Below are 19,151 nucleotides of genomic sequence, written 5' to 3'. Positions count from 1 at the left end.
TCCCTTCCCCGCCGTCTGCCTTCCATTAAATTACACGGCTTAAAGTCCTTGTTCACAATCGATGGGTCTAATTGCCTCCCCTTGTCAGAAACCTCAAGGAGGCGCAGACGTAAGTGGCTCTCTGTGGTGCCCCGATTTAGACTGTATTATATCGACACACGGGCAAAACATAAAAACACTTCCCCAGACGCTATTGTGTGGGTGACCACCTGTCTCTAGAAGCAGGAAGTACCTGAGGATGTTCAGGTGATGAATTAGTGGAATTGTGCAGCTATTAGAAGGTGAGGCAATGTGATGGAAGAGTCTGGCTTGAGTGGACAATGGGTCTGTCCATGGTCATAGTTTATGGGGTGGGATGGAATGCACCACTATATGGGGGGCCTTGTTGTCATGGTTAAGTTTTTTGGAACCTAGAGAGCTTAGAACTCAGAGCTGAAACGGGGCACGGAATGCAGGAAACATCTAAGAAATACAACATTTTCGGGGGGAGGACCCCCAGACCTTCCGCCATAATGAAGTTGCCAGTTATCAATTAAAGTAATAATAACTAGACAGTACTCTACAGTTGTTGGGCTTAATTGAAATATGTGCTTTTAACTGTATTCAGTACTTTTTAAAATGGTTTGGCTCTCACAAAAAAGTCTTTAAAGGGACACTGTGTGAGATTTTTAGTCGTTTATTTCCGGAATTCATGCTGCCCATTCACTAATGTTACCTTTTTCATGAATACTTACCACCACCATCAAATTCTAAGTATTCACTATGACTGGAAAAATTGCACTTTTCATACATGAAAAGGGGGATCTTCTCCATGGTCCGCCATTTTGAATTTCCAAAAATAGCCATTTTTAGCTGCAAAAATGACTGTACTTGGACCACACTAGAAAATATTTGTTTATTTCTTAGTAAACGTTCATGTAAAGATCAAATTTGGCAATAGGCAGCCCAGTTGCAATGAGCAGCATAGTTGCAGTACCTTTTTTGACCATTTCCTGCACAGTGTCCCTTTAAAAAAAATTGGCTTCCATGGCTCTCTCCACCGAAAAGGTTCTTGACCCCTGGTCGGCTCGGTATTGTGTGGATGACCTGACTGACTCTGGGAGCAGGATGTGTCTGAGGAGAATATTTAGGAAATGAATTAGCGGAATGATGTAAGAGTCTGACTGGGTGGAGAATGGGTCATTCCACTGTTCGATCTTTCGATCTTTGTGTGACCTCTCTTCAGTGACCATTTCTACAGAACAGAAGTTATTTCTCGCCCAAGTCCAAGTCTCAAAATGTAAAAACACTATAGACAGTATTGTGTAGCTGACCTGACTGAGGAACTGTTGCGCATGGAATGAGTGAAGCAAGACAAGCAGTTCTGGATTCGATTCTTGGTTGCCGATGGGGAAATTTGCTACTCATTTGCATAGCATAAATTCATCTCAACTGTTCACTGTTCATCTCAACTCTTCTCTTTTGTCTGCTCGCCTCATAGGAATGCCGAGTTTCACTTTGCTTTGCAAATTTGCTTACATATGTCCCTGATGCAAGTCCGTCTTGAAAGATGAATTGGCTTGTGTATGTATGACCATCTGACCTTTTGATGACTTTCTTCTGTCTGATCCGTGTGTGTGTGTGTGTGTGTGTGTGTGTGTGTGTGTGTGTGTGTGTGTGTGTGTGTGTGTGTGTGTGTGTGTGTGTGTGTGTGTGTGTGTGCGTGCGCGTGTGTGTGTGTAGGGTCACGGCATGCATGGCCATGGAGAGACCGTTCACATCCCCTTTCCCTTTGACGAGGAAGAACTGAAAGGAGGTGGGCATCCTGCTTCTGCATTAAGCTTTACACACATACACGTACATTTCACTTAGACACACACACGCACGCACGCATGCACACACGTATGCACGCACACACATGTTACTGTACCTGACTTAGTTTAGCTTAGCATAGTCTCTCTTATCTAGTATAGCCATTTCAATTTGGCAATGGGCAGCACAGTTTCAAAGAGAAGCATCGTTGCAATACCTACTCTGGCCACAATCCTACACAGCGCACCTTCAATCCTCTATTGTGCGTTAGCACTAACAGACGAGGAACACCCCCCCACCCCCACCCCCATTCAACACCTTCCTCATGGCTGGCGGTTAATGGTGTTTCTCAGCCAGGATCGCCTGCCAGTCTGTTCCCACTGTACTTACCGGGGGAGAGGTGCCAAGGAAGGCAGCCGGCGTCTGCATATGTGTGTCCTCCAAAGTGCCAACGAACTCTATATTTATTGAATTCACACCAACTGTGCACACAGACAGTCTGGCTTACTCTCACTGTCTCTCTCTCTCTCTCTCTCTCTCTGATTGTCTTTACTGCCTACTGAAGCAAGATATGGCACAGGCATTGAAAATCCATAAATGCAAAGTATTGGCGTATTTAAACAAGTGTATAATAACCCTGTAAAATAAATAACCCTGTGCAAACTTGTAAGCAAACTAGCTTTTGTCTGTCTGTGCTCTTGTGTCTGTTCACAAGGCCCTTGTGTGTTTTAAAAATGTGTGTGTGTGTGTGTGTGTGTGTGTGTGTGTGTGTGTGTGTGTGTGTGTGTGTGTGTGTGTGTGTGTGTGTGTGTGCGTGTGCGCGTGCGCGTACCGACGGCTATGAAATTTGCTTCCACCACCATTTGGATCTGTAATGCTGCCCTACTGATGAGATCCAAATAAAAGTATTCAAATGTGTGTGTGTGTGTGCGTGCATATGTGTGTTGTAGACTTCTCCTACACCAACATGGGTGTGCACAAGGCGCTGCAGAGCCTGCGCGAGCACGTGGACCTGGAGCACCAGTGTGGCTACATCACCATGCTCAACCACAAGAACAGACACCGCCACCGACGCAGCAGCGACGCATCCGAAGGACGTGGTGAGTTACCAGAGAGAGGAGTGGATGGACGGATGGATGGAGTGATGAATGGATGGAGTGATGAATGGGTGAGAGATAGATAGATGGATGGATATGAAATATGGCAGTGTGGCTACATCACCATGCTGAAAAACAAGAACAGACAACGCCACCGGCGCAGCAGCGACGCTTACAAAGGACGCGGTGAGTTACCAGAGAGAGGAGTGGATGGATGGAGTGATGGATGGATGGATGGATGGATGGATGGATGGAGTGATGAATGGATGGAGTGATGAATAGGTGAGAGGCAGATAGATGGATGGATATAAAATATGGCAGTGTGGCTACATCACCATGCTGAAGCACCAGAACTACCACCCGCGCAGCAGCCACACATCCAATGGACGCTGTAAGAGAGATGTGTGAGTGGAGGGAGGGAAAGTTGGATGAGTAGAGGGAGGGAGTTATCCTGAAGGAAGCGGAGCTGGAGCTCCCCATACACTTCTGTCAAGACAGTCAAAGTTAATTACAGACACAGACCCCTTAGCAATAAGCAAACAGTTTAGCATTGTTAACTACAAAAAAATTGTTTGCCATTACATGACTCATCAACTGAGCGTGTGTGTTTGTTGTGCGCGTATGTTTGTTGTGCGTGCGTGCGTGCGTGCGTGCGTGCGTGCGTGTGTGTGTGTGTGCGTGTGCGTGCGTGAACGTGTGCGTCTGTGTGTGTGTGCGTGTGTGTGTGTGCCCGTGTGCGAGCGCGTGTATGTGTGCGCGCGCGCGTGTGTGTGTGTTTGTGTGCACGCAGAAGCCCTCTTTGAAATGGCATCTGAAGAGGTGGTTAATGAGTGGTCATTAGTGAAGTTGGCTTCCATACCGTACAGCTATTGGGTTGCACTGGAGACAGCTGATGCTAGTCTCACTGCCCTTCTCCCAGTCACTTGTTGCAGCAGCAGTGCACATCTGAGTATCCCATCCCTCCCTCCTCCAATCACACAGCTGAGCCCCCCATCCCTCATCCAATCAGCTCTCCTCATCGGGGGCCTCTTAGAGGCCATTGATTGGTTGATTTGATTGGTCGCCTGATCAGGTTAGCGTTTGTTTGGCAGATTGCTGCTACGATTGTCCCTCTGGTGGGGTTGTGTGTGCATGTGTGTGAGTACGCACGCGGGTGTGTGTGTGTGTGCATGTGTGTGTTGAGCCTATTTCTGACTTGCCATTCTCTGTGTGTGTGTGTGTGTGTGTGTGTGTGTGTGTGTGTGTGTGTGTGTGTGTGTGTGTGTGTGTGTGTGTGTGTGTGTGTGTGTGTGTGTGTGTGTGTGTGTGTGTGTGTGTGTGTGTTTGGCCTTTAGGAGAGACCGAGCTGGGTGGAGGCTTTGATGCAGACGGCAGCACAGAGTCTTTTGAGCTGGTGACCGAAGACAACAACAGCGATGGCAGGAAGCCTGGTGTCGACGGTATGTATAATGTACACCTGGGGTATTCAGTTAGAATTTCATTTGGCCCACATTTCAAAACCAAAAAGTTAAGTTGGGCCGCACATTTTCAGCCATCACTAAAACAAGTTAAACTAGAGACACTTTTCAAGCTTTTCAAAATTTTCAATGTACAAGACAAGCAAGAGATTCACAAGAATATTGTTTGTTGTACTGCACTATCAAAACTGCAATGTAGAATGCTTCAGCTTCGGCCGGCATGTAGGCCGTGTCTGGCCCGCGTGTGGCCCTTGGGCCTCCAATTGAATATGCCTGACACAATGTACTACCAACACTTTCAAAGCAAAGCACAGACAGTTCAGTATGGGAGTATGAGAATTTTGCTTTCAAGGTATACTTAATAGTAATAGTTGGATCAGACTAGAATGACCAAGGAAAATTAGGCAAGGAAACAGCACTGAACAAGGCTACAAGGTAACGGCATTGATGTCTTAAAAAACACCCTTTTGAAGTACATTAAGCAAATGAGTTTCTCATCATCTGATGTTTGTATTGCAATCGCCTAATGACAAAATGTACCACTGATTAACATAATAGCAATAAATCTGCCAATCCTGTATGTGGCATGCAACTTTGTGGAAGTAATAATGGAGCTGCTATCTCCACATTGCTAAAAGCATTTGGTTAACCCACATTACTCCATGGACTGTAAGCTATACCTTGTAAAATAACTGTCTGTTTCTTTGATTATAAGCATCAGCTACGTAAGTGTAATGTCATGTAATTAACCCATAAACATAGAATAAATAAAAATGTGCATGACACCAACGCTTACGCGATGATGGGCACATACCCAAAATGTCCATGTGCATGCTTTTTTTGTCTTTTTTTGCATTGGTTCTAACATCATGAGCTTGTGTACCTCATTGTTTCTCAGTGGTGTCGTGTGAGGACGAATGGGTGAATAGATGAAAAGTATGCTGTGAACCCTTAACCATACCATGAGCTTGTGTGTGTTATGCACGTATCCAGTGTGTCCAGCGTATATCCTTAATAAATGTTGGGGTGGGTTTTTTTTTTAAGAAAAGAATTGCAACAATTGAAAGGAAGACATATTAACATTGTGTGTGTGTGTGTTATTTGCAGCGTCGTCGTGTGAGGATGAGTGGGTTCCCCTGGAGCTGTGCTTCGGGATGCCCCTCTTCAGCTCCGAACTCAACCGCCACATCTGCCAGAAGATCGCCTCGCACAAACTCTGCAGCAAGGACAGGTAGTGGAGACCCTCCGCATCAACAGTAAAGCACATTGCAGAATTGCAAGAAAGTTACTTTTCAAAAAGGGATGCGCTCATTATCGGTGTGTGCACTGTAGAAACTGAAGCAAGGACAGGCACTATAGACTCTCATTATCACCTGTAAAGGACATGGCAGAACCAGAACTATTACAATTAACCTTGCCACTAATACTATCAGTAGTTCTACTAACATTACTACTAAATACCTCCGAATTTACCATATAAATTCTACAGTAAGGACAGGTAGAATGGTCTGACTCTGGACTGGTGCTATTTAATCAGAAATGCTGTCAGAACATAATATATACAGTATAAATATACAAACTCTGCAGCAAGGACAAGTGCTATAGGCCCTCAGAATCACCAGTGCAACACAGCCAGGGCCCCATTCCTCATGTCGTTGCTAACCAGTTAGCAACTTGGAAGGTTGCGTATGGGAAATTACATTGCAATCACGCTTTTAAGAAACGCATCCCAGGCTGATGCCAGTACCAGCACTATTACAACTAACATGACTACTAATACTACTGCTATACTAAATACAATATATTAAATCAATACTACCACGCTAATTCAGGCACTGTAGGACTCATTAAGGAAACTACTTAGGTGGCCAGGCTGTGCCCTCCTAGTGACGCAACAGTTCAGCGTTGCAACTAGTCGGGTCAAGAGCAATGCAAATACTTTCTGAGTTCCCGAAAACACGGGAATTCCTCCCACTTTGTCGGTAAGCAAACAACCATAAGCAAACCAAGGGAGGCGGGTCATCCATGCCGTTTGGGAAATGTTAAATGTTATGCTCTTGGTCAGACCAAGCCTCCAAGAGATTTGAATGTCGATGATAATCAGGCTACTACTAAGTACTATCACGTCTTTACCTCTAAGTTCAACAAAATCTTCACTACTACGTAATACAATGTTACCACCAATGGAACCATGCACAGTCCAGTATTACAGTGTCACAAGTACATGTACATCATTGTCCCTATTAGGGCTGTAACGATATTGTATCGAACCGAGAAATAGTGATACTCAGAGTCACGATACTGTATCACGATACAAGGAGGCATTGTCGTGATACGCCATTTTAACGTTTTTTATACCCATCAGCCCAGAAAACAACCACATGATATGATTTGATAGTGCTTCCAAGCATCATCATTATTATATAGAAACTTTTTAAAAATATTAGTAGCCTCTTGCAACCTATTCTACACATAAACTATCATAGTTTTTATTCATTAAGTCTATGTAATGTTGGCAAATGTGAAATTGTAGGGTGTATCGAACTGTAGGTCATGAATCGTGATGCAAACTGAATCGTGAGTTGAGTGTATCGTTACAGCCCTAGTCCCTATTAAAATGAATGTTACCACTAGGCATGGCATTTTTTTAATATTTGAATATTATTCTCCCTGGCTGAGTGGGACTTTTGTGATACTCCTTTACTGAATGAAACACAATCCACTCGTATTTGCTTTCTCCCCTTTTTAAAGTTATGACAATGCCTGACTAAATAAAAGCCGTCGTTCAGCAGCATCAGCCCAGCTGTGCGAGAAGCACAACAGTGCTGGTACTGTATGACAAACATCATCCGGATTAAGCGTTAATTGGTCATGCAATTTGCTGTGCTGTTTTTCCTGCAGTATTCACCCTGTTGTTCATGTAAAAGGGTGTTTAATTTGTCCTAATAGCACATAATTGATGTGAATGTTGTGGCTGCGTGTGTCTGCGTTTAGCAGATGTGCTGTTCCAAATTGGCCTAAACAGGCTCGGAGGGCGAGGGCTCTCTGTTTGTCTCTGTAAAGTAAATTATCTTGCATTCACAGGGGACTGGCTACATGTAGATACTGTTGTTTTATGCGTTAGTCATGATAAGTATGCGGTATACACATGTAAAGGGTGTCCCAAAACAATATACTGTATGCACACTTTTAAAGTTCAGATCATTGAAAATTACATGAATTTCAAAAACCACCTACCTTTGCGAAGTGAGCTTACAAATATCATTGCAATGTTATATTATATAATATTATATTATAGGCACACTGAGGAAGGCACACGCCGAAATGCGTCTGTGCACAAAAAAAAAGAAAAAAATTGATGCAAGGTGCATCCTTTTCTTTGATTCTAAGTATTCATTTGGGACAGCACCCTTAAAAGTTATCAAGAAACCTGAGTGAAGCCTGCTACCTACTTGATTTTAATGTTATATTACCACCTGTTCTCAAACATCCATTTTGGTAAAAGTAGCCCTATTAGGTACTTTCCACCTCATTGCAGGGACCAGGTAATAATAATCTTTTCTTATCGCACAAAGAACTTGTCGCAAATGTTCAGTGCTGTAAGTTGGATTGAACTGAGAAGCCTCCCATTTTCAAGCATTTATGACGTGTCTCTTTTTTCTTTTCTTTACTTTGCGTTTCCACAGTCTTCAGGATCTGCTTCATTCCAGCCGGAAGCTGTCTTTGAAAGTATTAAGCTTTGTCCAGTCATTCCAGGTGAGGTCCTCGTTCATTGCCTAATGGTTTTCAAGTTTTGATTTACATTATGTACTGTATGTAAACATTGCAAACAGATAGTCAAAGAAACAACGCACTCAAAGAAGTACAAGAAATTGCAACTACAACAAAAAACACTCAAAAAAGTATAAAGTATCTCTCTCCTTTCTCCCACCACTACCTCTCTCCTGTCCTCTATCTCCCTTTCTCTCCTCTCTCCCCTCTCATCTCTCACCTCTATCCCTCCTCTCCCCCCTCTCTCCTCTCCCATCTCTCCCCTCTATCCCACCTGTCTCCCTTTCGACCTCTCTCCCCTCTCTCCTCTCCTCCCACCCACCTCACCCCCACCTTGCACCTCTCTCCTCTCCTCTCCTCTCCCTTCTCCTCCATTTCCTCTATCCCCCCTCCCACCTCTTCCTCATCTTCCTCCTCACCCCTCTCTTCTCCCACTGCTCCCCCCTACCTACTCTCTCCTGTCCCACCCCTCTCTTTCTTTTGCCCCCCGCCCCTAAAAATAAACACCTGACCTCCCACGCGTCCCCCCCGCTCACCTCACCTCTCTCTCGTCCTCCTCCCCCCCCAGGACGTGGCCCAGATGGCGGAGCCGGACAGCGGGGTGACGGGCCCCCTGAGCCAGCCTCCGGCCGAGGCGGGGGTGCCCCTGCCCGCCCTCAACCTGCTCTTCAAGGACGGCGCCCTCAAGCTGTGGAGCGGCCGCGCCCCGCCCGCCCTGCACATCTCCGCCCTGCAGAGGGACCTCCCCTCGTAGAGAGCAGACCACTCGCCGCGCCGCAGAGCATAAACGAGGCTGCTAGGATGCGATTATGGGGATAATACGTATGTCACACGGGGGGGTAACACTTTTATTCGAAGGGGTTTATTTACGTCAGGACCTTAGAGCATAGAGCAGTCAAGGAAACATGGGACCCAAATCAGTGTTGACGGTTACTCAACACCCTCCACCCTACACATCTCAGCCCTACTGATCAGAGAGACATCCCCACAGAGGAGACCATGAAGCATACAAGGGTACAAACAGGCGCTTTTGCACACCTCCGTAGTTGGACAGGTGCGTAGGGATATCATCCCAGTGAGGTTGACATTCAACTGATTCCACTGATTTGGTAGCGTGTTTCCTTGACTGCACTTTGCCAGTTCCTTTGCCAGGTCTGGGCAATCTCCATTAACCCGCCCACTCATCAACACCTTGGATGTCCCCTGGGACGTGGCATGGTATAAGGGATTAGGTTTAAGATCACACATCCAAAAACGTCTGACATGGGAGCAGGACAAAAAATGAAAAAACAAATCTGGATTTTTCTGCTCCCACTTCTGTTATTTTTTTATCCATTTTGGCTGAAATATATAATGAGGTTACTAAAAAATGTAAAACGCGTTTTGAAAAATATGGTATGCCATGGTATGCTTATTGCAGGGGAGAAAATGAGATGCTCCCACTGCAAGTAAGACATGACGGATGTCTGGAACATTATTGATATGGTTCTATTGTTTATGTTGTCATAATGTGTCATTTTGGCTTTTGTAGACCCCTTCAAAGAAGGTGTTGCCTCATATCCCCCACATAGAGCCTCCATGGCACTATACGCCCCCTCCCTCACCCCCCTCCCTCCCCTTTCTTGTTGTTATTGCACACCTTTGCCCTGCTCAGGGTCATCTAATATCCCAGAGAGCCTCACCCCTCACTCTCTCTACACAGGCACATCCCCACATACAAGCCAAACCCACTATCTAACAAAAACCCTCCTCCACATCCAGCACCCCCCACCATGCTCATTTCAAGCCTCCACAGGGATGACCTCACACACAGTAGAGACCACACACAGGCCGTACTATGACCTTTGGGTGGCGCTATGTCCCCCACTATGTGGTGTTTTTCAGGCCAGCCAGTACGGCGCTGGTGCCCATTCCTGCACTAGTCACGTTCGGAACTTGCTGACCTGCAAACGTTCTACCCGCAATCATACCGTACGTGGCCACGTTTTGCTCGGATAAACCTGCTGATGTCTACACGTTGTTGTTTCTTGGTCCGGTGTACAGTACAAACCAATTTTCCCCATGATCCCGGAGTACTCCCAATTTTCAGTGTGAGCACGTCAGTCAGTTGGTTGGAGACTAGGTACAGGAATGGGGAACGGCCCAGTTCTCTGTCAGCTATGATGGCCTTGAACCCCTTGGTTGTTGTTGTAATTGCACACCTTTGACCTATGGAGGGACCCCCATTGTCCTAAAAGCCAAAGTCCCTTTCTGCACCCCCTTAAAGCCTACACAGGGACGTCCCCAGATCCAACATGTACACATACCATCCCACAAGTCTTGATGCCGTGCAAATATCGGCTCAACAGACGGTGGTTGTTTCATAGAGGTTACACTCACTGTATCACTGTATCTCTCTCACACACACGTTAAGCCCCCCCCATGATGAAATATCTCTCTCTCACACACACACACACACACACACACACACACACACACACACACACACACACACCTTTCCCTGGTCAGTGCGTTACCGGTCACTCATGCCTCAGATAGGTTGCTATGGTAACCACTGCATTTTAGATGAGCCTCATCTCGTGCCCTTCCATCCACACACACACACACACACACACACACACACACACACACACACACACACACACACACACACACACACACACACACACACACACACACACACACACACACAATCACCATCTCCCACCCGCCCCTCCAATGGTGCTCCTGTTGCCACCAGCCGTGCTGCTGATGTCATAATCTACTGGAGGCATGTTTTTGAGACACACACACACACACACACAGCCACACACACACACACACACACACACACACACACACACACAGCCACACACACTCTGTCTCTCTGAGTCAGAGTTGCTCAGACCCACTCCCACCCATTCACCCCCCCACCCCCAACCCCTTTAGACATTTATTCAGCATATCCCTCTAGTAACCTTACATTCATGGTGGCTGTAGCTGGACTTTGTGGGGATTGCACTTATTAAATCATTTGTATAGGACCAAACCTGTGGGAAAATGGCTTTCCACAGAGGTATCCCATGTATAAAAAATTACGCCCCCCCACAACCCCACCCTGAAAAAAAAAAAACCCCACACACACTGTCCACCCTGAAGCGTTCACGTGTCATGTTCTGTGGTATTCTGTATCTGCATGGGGGATATTGCACACAATCTCTGTCTCTCTCATAGGAACATTTCTCAGGCAGTTACCTTGGGTTACCTGCTCTGCAATTATGAAGGCTGGCTTTCGAATTAAACAAAAGAGAGAGCCGTTCGGAAGTTATTTTTTATGTTTGTGATCAAAACAAAAAAAAAGTGTTGATTTTCTATTTGTTTGTTTGTTTGATTGAATGTTCCGGTCATTTCTATGGCATTTTTTTGGTTAGTCGTCTGTGCTGCCTTCCTGTCCCCGTGGTGAAAATAATTACTGATATTGTAAAAAGTAGAGAGAAACTAAACAAAAAAACGAAATAAAAACATGGAGTTCACCCATCTTGACAGCAGAGGGCACTGCACATGGTTACCCGGCAGTCTTTGGATGCCTTGCTTAGATCAACACATCCATAAAAGCTCTTCAGGCTTTTATCGTGGCATTGTTTCCCTGTCCAGGGAGTGACCAAAGACCAGTTTTTCTTTTTTTTTCCCCTTTCGCTGTGTTTTTATGTTCATTTTTTACCTCTCCTTAATGTCTTTTTAAAATTTAATTTACTGCCTTATGACATTGATTGCTCAGTGCCCAGGGGAGACAGCTGACCTCCTTTGCTCTGTGCTGGTATGGTGATCGTGTGCAATGCATTCTGGACTGTGTAGTTTGTTTTTTGTTTGTTTCTTTAAGACTGATCCTGTTGGCTAAGGCTAAGGTAGTTTACAGCCTCGTATCTCAGATCATTCTGTCCAGGGGAGACAGGAAAAGAAAGAAAAAGAGAAAAAAAACTGAATGACAGAAAGAGAAAAACAATCGATGACTCAGTTTGATAAACCTGTGGCTTTATTTTTTTTGTTTTTGTATTCCTCTGGTTTTTATCCTTGTGTGGAAAGCATTACATGTCAAACATGGACTAATTTTCGTCATCAGATTGTGCTGTGCAGCCAAATGGTTGCTGCTAGTGTTGTCGTTAGGACAATTCATCATTAGTAGCCTGGATTTTTGTTTGTTTGTTTTTTGATGATGTTTTCAGCCTTGCAACTCTTCTGCTTTGAAGGAGCTGCAAGTCGCTCACGTCACAGTTTCTAACCCGCATTGTGGTTGTTTATGATGGTAAATTTAAAGTGTGAGGTCTTTGGTGGAGCATGATGTGTGTGTAGAAGACCATTGTATGTGTGTGCGTATGTATGTGTGTGTGTGTGTATGCGTGTGTGTGTGTGCGCGCGCGTGATGTGCACAATGTACACTCCCGACATCGACCTTTTGGGCAACTCCTCTTCGCCCTCATCTTTCCTGACGATTTACGATAGATGCAAACCCCCTTCCTTCCCATCCCATCTCTCGTCATCACCTAAAATGTTTACCTTAAACCCCACTGCCCACACTTTTACCTTAAGCTTCCAATCATCTCAACCCCTCCTCGCCTCCCCCCCCTCTCATCACAGTGTTAGAAGACTAACAATTAGTTTTATAAAGTCTACCCCACGTTTTAGGAAAATCTTTGTCGTAGCTTGTGCAATGGGACTGTGTCTTCATGCTCTTGTAATGAAAAAATGGGTACATTCCTCATCCTCCCACCCCCCTGCTATCCCTTGAAGAAGAGGAAGAAAAAAAATAAACAAATAAAAGAAAGACCTATGTGTTACTATAAAATGAATATGTAAAAAGTATATGAAAATATGAATAAATATGTTACGATACATCAATGACACCAACCTCACGTGTTTTGTCTTTCATGCAATGCTTCTATTTCTTAAGCTATGCTTTTACGAAGGCTGTCCGATTTCTAGCTTTGGAGCTGGCGGCCTAAAGTAGTCTGGTGGCCCACCCATAACACCACGGATACGAATGAATAGTACTATGGGCTGAATGACAAAAGACCAACAAAGGTCGGCGTCTGCGCCTTGAACTTAATACTCGTGTATTACTTGGTGCAAGCACTCCCAAAAAGTAGTAATCACTCAAGATAATGGAAAAAAGGAGGTGCACACAAGACTTGTGTGAAAAAGTGTATTGAAGCCGAAAATATACAACAGAAGTCTAAGGTTAACTGGAGAAAGAGACGTTTCGGAGCTAGTCCATTCTCAATGTCTCCAGTAGCTATAGTACTATGGGCTGGCCATGTCAGGCTACCGACGCCGGACCCTGTTTGTCTTTGGCACCTTGACAATCATGTTTTAATCCATGTGTAAAATAGGCATCCTGCCCTTACCACTCCATACAACTCCATCCATGGCTGAAGTGCCCTTGAGCAAGGCAGCTAACCCCACATTGCTCCAGGGACTGTAGCCAATAGCCTGTAATATCTCTTAGCCGCTTTGGATATTTAAAAAAGCGTCAGCTAAGTGTACTGTAATATAATAATGACATGTAGGCTCATAACTAACTCCAAGTCTCCAGTGAAAAGCTGTACCCGGTGTTGAAATAACTTAACTTCCATAGTACTACACTGCTGCCCTCGAACCTTGTTTTCTGTTATGCATCTACTGCCATGCTTCCCAACAGGTGGTACGTGTACCACTAGCCCTACTTGACACGAGCACACTGCAGGGGGTACGCGGAAAAAATGAATAATGACAAAAGTATGGACCATAGTCACATTGGGATAGAGGCAGAGATACAGAATATAGTGAGGGGGCACTCGTGGTATGACTAAAAAGGCAAAAAGTGTGTAGGATTTCTTTGCACTTGAATTTCTTTGCACTTGACCGCTGGGATAACATCCTACGCACCTGCCCAACTACAGAGGTGTGCAAAAGCGTCTTTATTGAACTGGGAGTAATTAACCCCCATCCTCCTCCATGAGGTACCCTGCGCAATGGTACCGTCCCACCGCACTGCTCCCTTGGGGGGCGCCATTGGAGGCTGCCACCTTGCACGTCTGAGGCATAAATTGCAATTTCGTTGTGTGCAGTGTGCAGTGAACACTTGTGTGCTGTGGAGTGTTGTGTCACAATGACAATGGGAGTTGGAGTTTCCCAGGTGGGCTTTGACTGCATGTAACCCCACATTTCCTGCTGCTAGTCCCTGCATCGTATTCACTGTGAGGCCTCTACAGTACAGGTATATAACCTCCTGTTGCTCTGTGCAGACTGTGTCTTTCTCCCTACTTCATTGAAAGTCAGGCGGGTAACAGTCAGCTACTAGGCGATGGGTCATGTTACGCTACAGAAATTCAACGCTCCTCCAGACCAATTGAATGCAGTGGGCCTCCACAATGTTTGAACACACTGCATTGACAATGACCTGATAGCAGATCATCTGTGCTAGACAAAAAGATCACTTTAGGCAGGCTCTTATTCGATGTTTGCTGTTCAATTTTTTCAAGCAAAGTGTTAACCAAACCAAATAAAAACCTAGCACATGTTCCAGTACCTCACAGTAAACCATCACAGTGTGATTTTCTCACGACTATGCTCACTGGCATGCACAGACATTTTGGGGGGCAAGTGTGTTGAGGGTTGGGGTGGTGGGGGGGCTTACTAGGCTATATAGGGATTATATGTGAAAACAACAAGGCCGACAGGCGGACAACAGATGCGTCCCTCTATGCCAGTTCCAACTATGCCATCCCCCCCCCCCCCCCCAAACGCCCCCCTGGCCTCCTCCTAGCCTGTCAACGCCCCCCGATGATGTACTTTTTGTTTATTGGTCATCATGGACACTCCAAATATTGTGGCAGGCAGCAAGGCAGCAAAATGGCGAGACATGGCTTTATTTTTTGCAGTTTAGGGTATAATAAGCTTATCATCATTATTGGATTTGGAAAAGCACCATAGCCCAGGGGAAAAAATACTATAGTTTACTATAGTAAATAAACTATAGTATACCCTATATTTACTATAGTAAATTCTATAGTGTTTTTGAACCTTACTATAGTTTTTTTACTACAGTAAACTGTAGTTTACTACAGAAAACTGCAGTTTTGTTACTACAGTATACTACATGCATATTACCACAGTATACCACAAAAACTGCAATACTACAGTAAATACCAAAATGTTTACTATACTTTTTAGTATAGAAGTTTACTATAGAATACTATAACTTTAATACTATAATTGTAATACTATAATACAATAACACTATGCATTACATTACATTATGCCATTTTAACCATAACACTACCAATTATTAACTGCATACAAAATAAGACCACTTACCCTTAGCACAATGTTTTTACAGACTGCTAAAATACGAAAAATGAGAACCAAAGAAATCAACATTCTTTAAACTGGTGATCATTTATTGAATAATAATAGCATTACATTTCAGTGTTATTTTTAGTTTCAGTGAACAATTCTCCTGTTGCAGCCTGCGGTTCTCCTCTCTCAGCTGCTTCCAATCTACTGGATGGCACTGAAAAAAAAGTAGTGACAATTACACATGGGCAAATGAAAAAAACAGTTTGAGTACGCACAAAGTTAACAACTGATTGAATACATTATTGTTGTTAACCCGTTAGCATAACGCTAACCGTTAGCATAATGCTAACGGCAGTAAACCAGACTGCCCATGGTGTTAATTTAGTGATGTAACTTGAACAGGACATGTTATACACTTAAAAAACGAAGTTACATTTATAATAGAGTCAATTTCTAACAAGAAACTAGCTCTCAACGAACTGAACATAGTTGTGAAGTGGGACCTACCATAACTGCGTGTAGTATGCGAAGTCATTTCAAATCACTATAGCAACCATAAACAATACAACGGTTGCTATCCCCTGTACCAGAGCCGTGTACGTAATGAAAGTATGAAAAAAAGACATGGGACTAAAACAATGAACTTTTAAGTTAACTTACCTTACAGGCTTTAATTTCACCGACTTCTTGAACATTTTCTGCAGCGTGGCTCATATTGTCAGTTGAAATTTGAAATATTTCACGGACATCAGATTATTATTACTATTATTATTATTATTATTATTATTATTATTATTATACAGTGAGACGAAATGTAGTAAATACCACACTGTATTGTAGTAAATTATAGTATTCTGTAGTACACTAAAATGTGTAGTGGCTCACTATAGTATTTACCATAATATACTACAAACTACTACAGTAAATCCCACACTGTAGTGTAGTACACTATAGTAAACTATAGTAAACTGTAGTAGGCCTATAGTAAAATGTGTAGTGACTTACTATAATATTTACTATAGTATACTACAATGTCTAGACAACTACTATAGTATTTTCCACACTATATTGTAGTATACTATAGTAAACTACAGTATTCTATAGTATACTGTAGTAAGTGCTGTAGTAAACTATAGTATTTTTTCCCCTGGGTGGCTATGATTTGAAATTTCACATAGCCTAGATGAAGTGAACATTACAAATTACCAGACATTTATTAGGCCTAACAACCTTTAGTATCACGCCATTTCAGCAGTATGTGCATGTGGGAAAGAATCTAAACATCGACAAATAAGTAAGGGTTAACGTTCGGCGAGAAGGTCGCTACCAAAGAGGCTTGAGACAAGAGGGCTTACTCACGTCATAACAGCGTAGTAGGAAATGATGGCGAGGGGAGTACGGAAATGTTATTCACTGTGGAACAGGTCATAGGACAGCGTGAATGTCTGTCAGCTGTCCTTAATTACCCGCAGCAATTACTGCTGACCAACAGCTGCCGTTACTTGGCCACAAATTACGGAGTACGAAAATGGCATCCATCGTGGATGGATGACCAATGACCATGCGCAAGGGAGTTAATTTTCCATCCACTCGTGTCCTCAGGCAACGCCCCCGTACTACACCGTGGCCAATGCATTCCCCGCCATGAGATTGTTCTTTCTCTTGAGTTTCTTTGGTCGCTACCGTGGAATAGCAGCACGACAGAGAGAATCTTTAGACCCCGACGCGGAGCGGAGGGGTCTTCTCTCTGAAGTGCTGCTATTCCACAAAGCGACCGACTCGCCGAAAGTTAACCCGCTTATTATATGGATATACTTAAATGATTCACACATGCGGGGACATTTCTTTAGACATATTTAATGTTAAGATTGTTGCTGCGCAAAACAAAACATTGCCGTTGTGGAACACCGCTAGGCAACAGCTAGGTAGGCTAGCCAGGACAACAGGTGTTGTCTATCACAGCAGCTGATTAGAGTGACAAAAGACCGGACCCCCTGCGTAGTGATATGAAACATTCGCTTTAGCCACTGACTTGTATACAAGCCAGTGGCTTTAGCAGTGAACGTCTTGTTGCCATTGACAGCGGTAGCCAGGACAACGGGTGCTGTCTATCACAGCAGCTGATTAGAGTCTTGTTGAAAAGTCGCTTTAGCAGTGAAAAGTCTTGTTGCCATTGACAGCGGTCTGTTATAGACCAACCCGTCCGTTATCGAAAATAACAGACGTCCGAACGTTGGGGAGCCCCGTTGAAATGAATGGAGCGTTCGACAGATGACGTCACAACCATATAATAATAAATAAATAAAACCGTTTGGGTGAATCATGCGCTTATGGACTTTTTTTTCAATACCAGCTTCACCGTCAAGGCACAAAGCAGTGAAACTCAATTACCCAGAATGCTGCACGTGAGCTCTCTACCCGGGTGGTGATTCTGGAAAACAAACATGGCGGCAACTCGCTTTACTACCTTAATAATGTGTTAATCCGACGCTAGATTTCTTAACTGATGAAAATCGAAGGCAGAAATCAACATTGTAGTGTCTAAATATGAGGTCGATTGGTCTATTTGTGGCGTACATCACGATCGGCTGAGTTGTTGGCCTCACGTTTGTCAGTTAGCCTGTGGCTAGGCTACTTTTCGCCAACGTTAGCATCCGGTTAGAAAGGCTATGCTTGCACGCATTCGCTCCGGTCCAAAATGGCAAGTCTGCCGCCTTGTGGCCACATGAAGGAACAATTGAAAGAATGCGTTTCAGACACAATTGAAGGAATGCGTTTCAGACGGACGGACGGACGGACGGACAGACAGACCCTCTTATAGAGATGCTGGGACGCATCTAAAAAACAGAAAAGAACTTTCAAAAAGGCCACTTTTTGTCCAGGAGGGCAAAGGGGCAGGTGTTTTTGCCGCACCTTGTCCCTATCTGTGCACACCTATGGTAATGATGCTGCAGAAATGTTTTGCCATGAAAGGACAGGTTGATACCAGGTGAATAATGGATCTCCCCTGCCCTGCCCTAGAGTGGGTGGATGTTCTTACAGCCCAATAACAACCTAACACATTTACCAGTACCTCGACCAACAGGGACTGCACCACCTTATTCCTTTGAATTTCAAATACTCAATCTGGTGATATTTTGGTTTTCATTTAATTTGTTATTCAGGAACGTCAGCCTGTCCGTTGTGTTTCGGCAACATACCAAATCAGGGGCATGCATAATTACAGTGATTTCATTCACCATCAAATCATTCCAAAAGGTCCTCTTCTGCTGCACTACAATTTAACAATTTCCGGGCGGGATTTTTTTTAGACAATTAATGAAAAGGACAAATCAACAGCAGGGCAAAGTGAAAAAAAAATCAACCAGTATGAACTAAAAAAAAATCAGTGGAGGAAAAATGAATACATTAAAGAAGAGAAAGAAACAAAACAAGGTTCAGGTTCACATTGTCTGACTGGACACAGACTGCAGAGTCAGACAAGTGTTTTCACTTCTGCCTTGTCCTCCGTCTCCACAGAGAGCAATCAGTCTCGCACTTCTTCCTCTTTTCACAGTTGTTTTGGCCGGTGGCAGACATAGGGAATCAGTTTGTCTCAACTCTTAAAGAAAGTAAGTGGAAGAGTAGACAGAGCCATGTCATTGGATGGTGACAATGCAAGTTTATTACGTGACCTGCAGTGTAATCCGATAGGTCTATATTTGACCAGGAAAGGTACTTT

The 19,151-nt window shown here is 44.1% G+C and overlaps 1 protein-coding gene and 1 long non-coding RNA gene across 2 annotated transcripts in view; one reads left to right on the top strand and one right to left on the bottom strand.

Annotated features, from left to right (window-relative positions):
* Positions 1 to 13,000, top strand: part of fam91a1 (family with sequence similarity 91 member A1) — a 42,045-nt gene extending 29,045 nt beyond the window's left edge. The window contains exons 19-24 of the mRNA XM_063185364.1: positions 1,723 to 1,795; positions 2,742 to 2,891; positions 4,223 to 4,327; positions 5,453 to 5,576; positions 8,032 to 8,101; positions 8,685 to 13,000. Of these exons, the coding sequence (XP_063041434.1) occupies positions 1,723 to 1,795; positions 2,742 to 2,891; positions 4,223 to 4,327; positions 5,453 to 5,576; positions 8,032 to 8,101; positions 8,685 to 8,870 (708 nt within the window). The 3' untranslated portion in view covers positions 8,871 to 13,000. The remainder of the gene's footprint in view (positions 1 to 1,722; positions 1,796 to 2,741; positions 2,892 to 4,222; positions 4,328 to 5,452; positions 5,577 to 8,031; positions 8,102 to 8,684) is intronic.
* A 2,513-nt stretch (positions 13,001 to 15,513) lies between these two features.
* LOC134435708 (uncharacterized) lies at positions 15,514 to 15,968 on the bottom strand. The gene is made up of 2 exons (XR_010032067.1): positions 15,938 to 15,968; positions 15,514 to 15,644 (listed from the first exon to the last, which is right to left on the bottom strand). It is a non-coding gene; the product is annotated as an uncharacterized LOC134435708 (long non-coding RNA).
* Positions 15,969 to 19,151: the final 3,183 nt, after the last annotated feature.

This window comes from Engraulis encrasicolus, chromosome 20 (genome assembly GCF_034702125.1).
Source record: "Engraulis encrasicolus isolate BLACKSEA-1 chromosome 20, IST_EnEncr_1.0, whole genome shotgun sequence".
NCBI classification, from domain to species: Eukaryota; Metazoa; Chordata; class Actinopteri; order Clupeiformes; family Engraulidae; genus Engraulis; species Engraulis encrasicolus.
The sequence above is the reverse complement of the archived record's forward strand: the minus strand, read 5'-3'. Positions and strand labels throughout refer to the sequence as shown.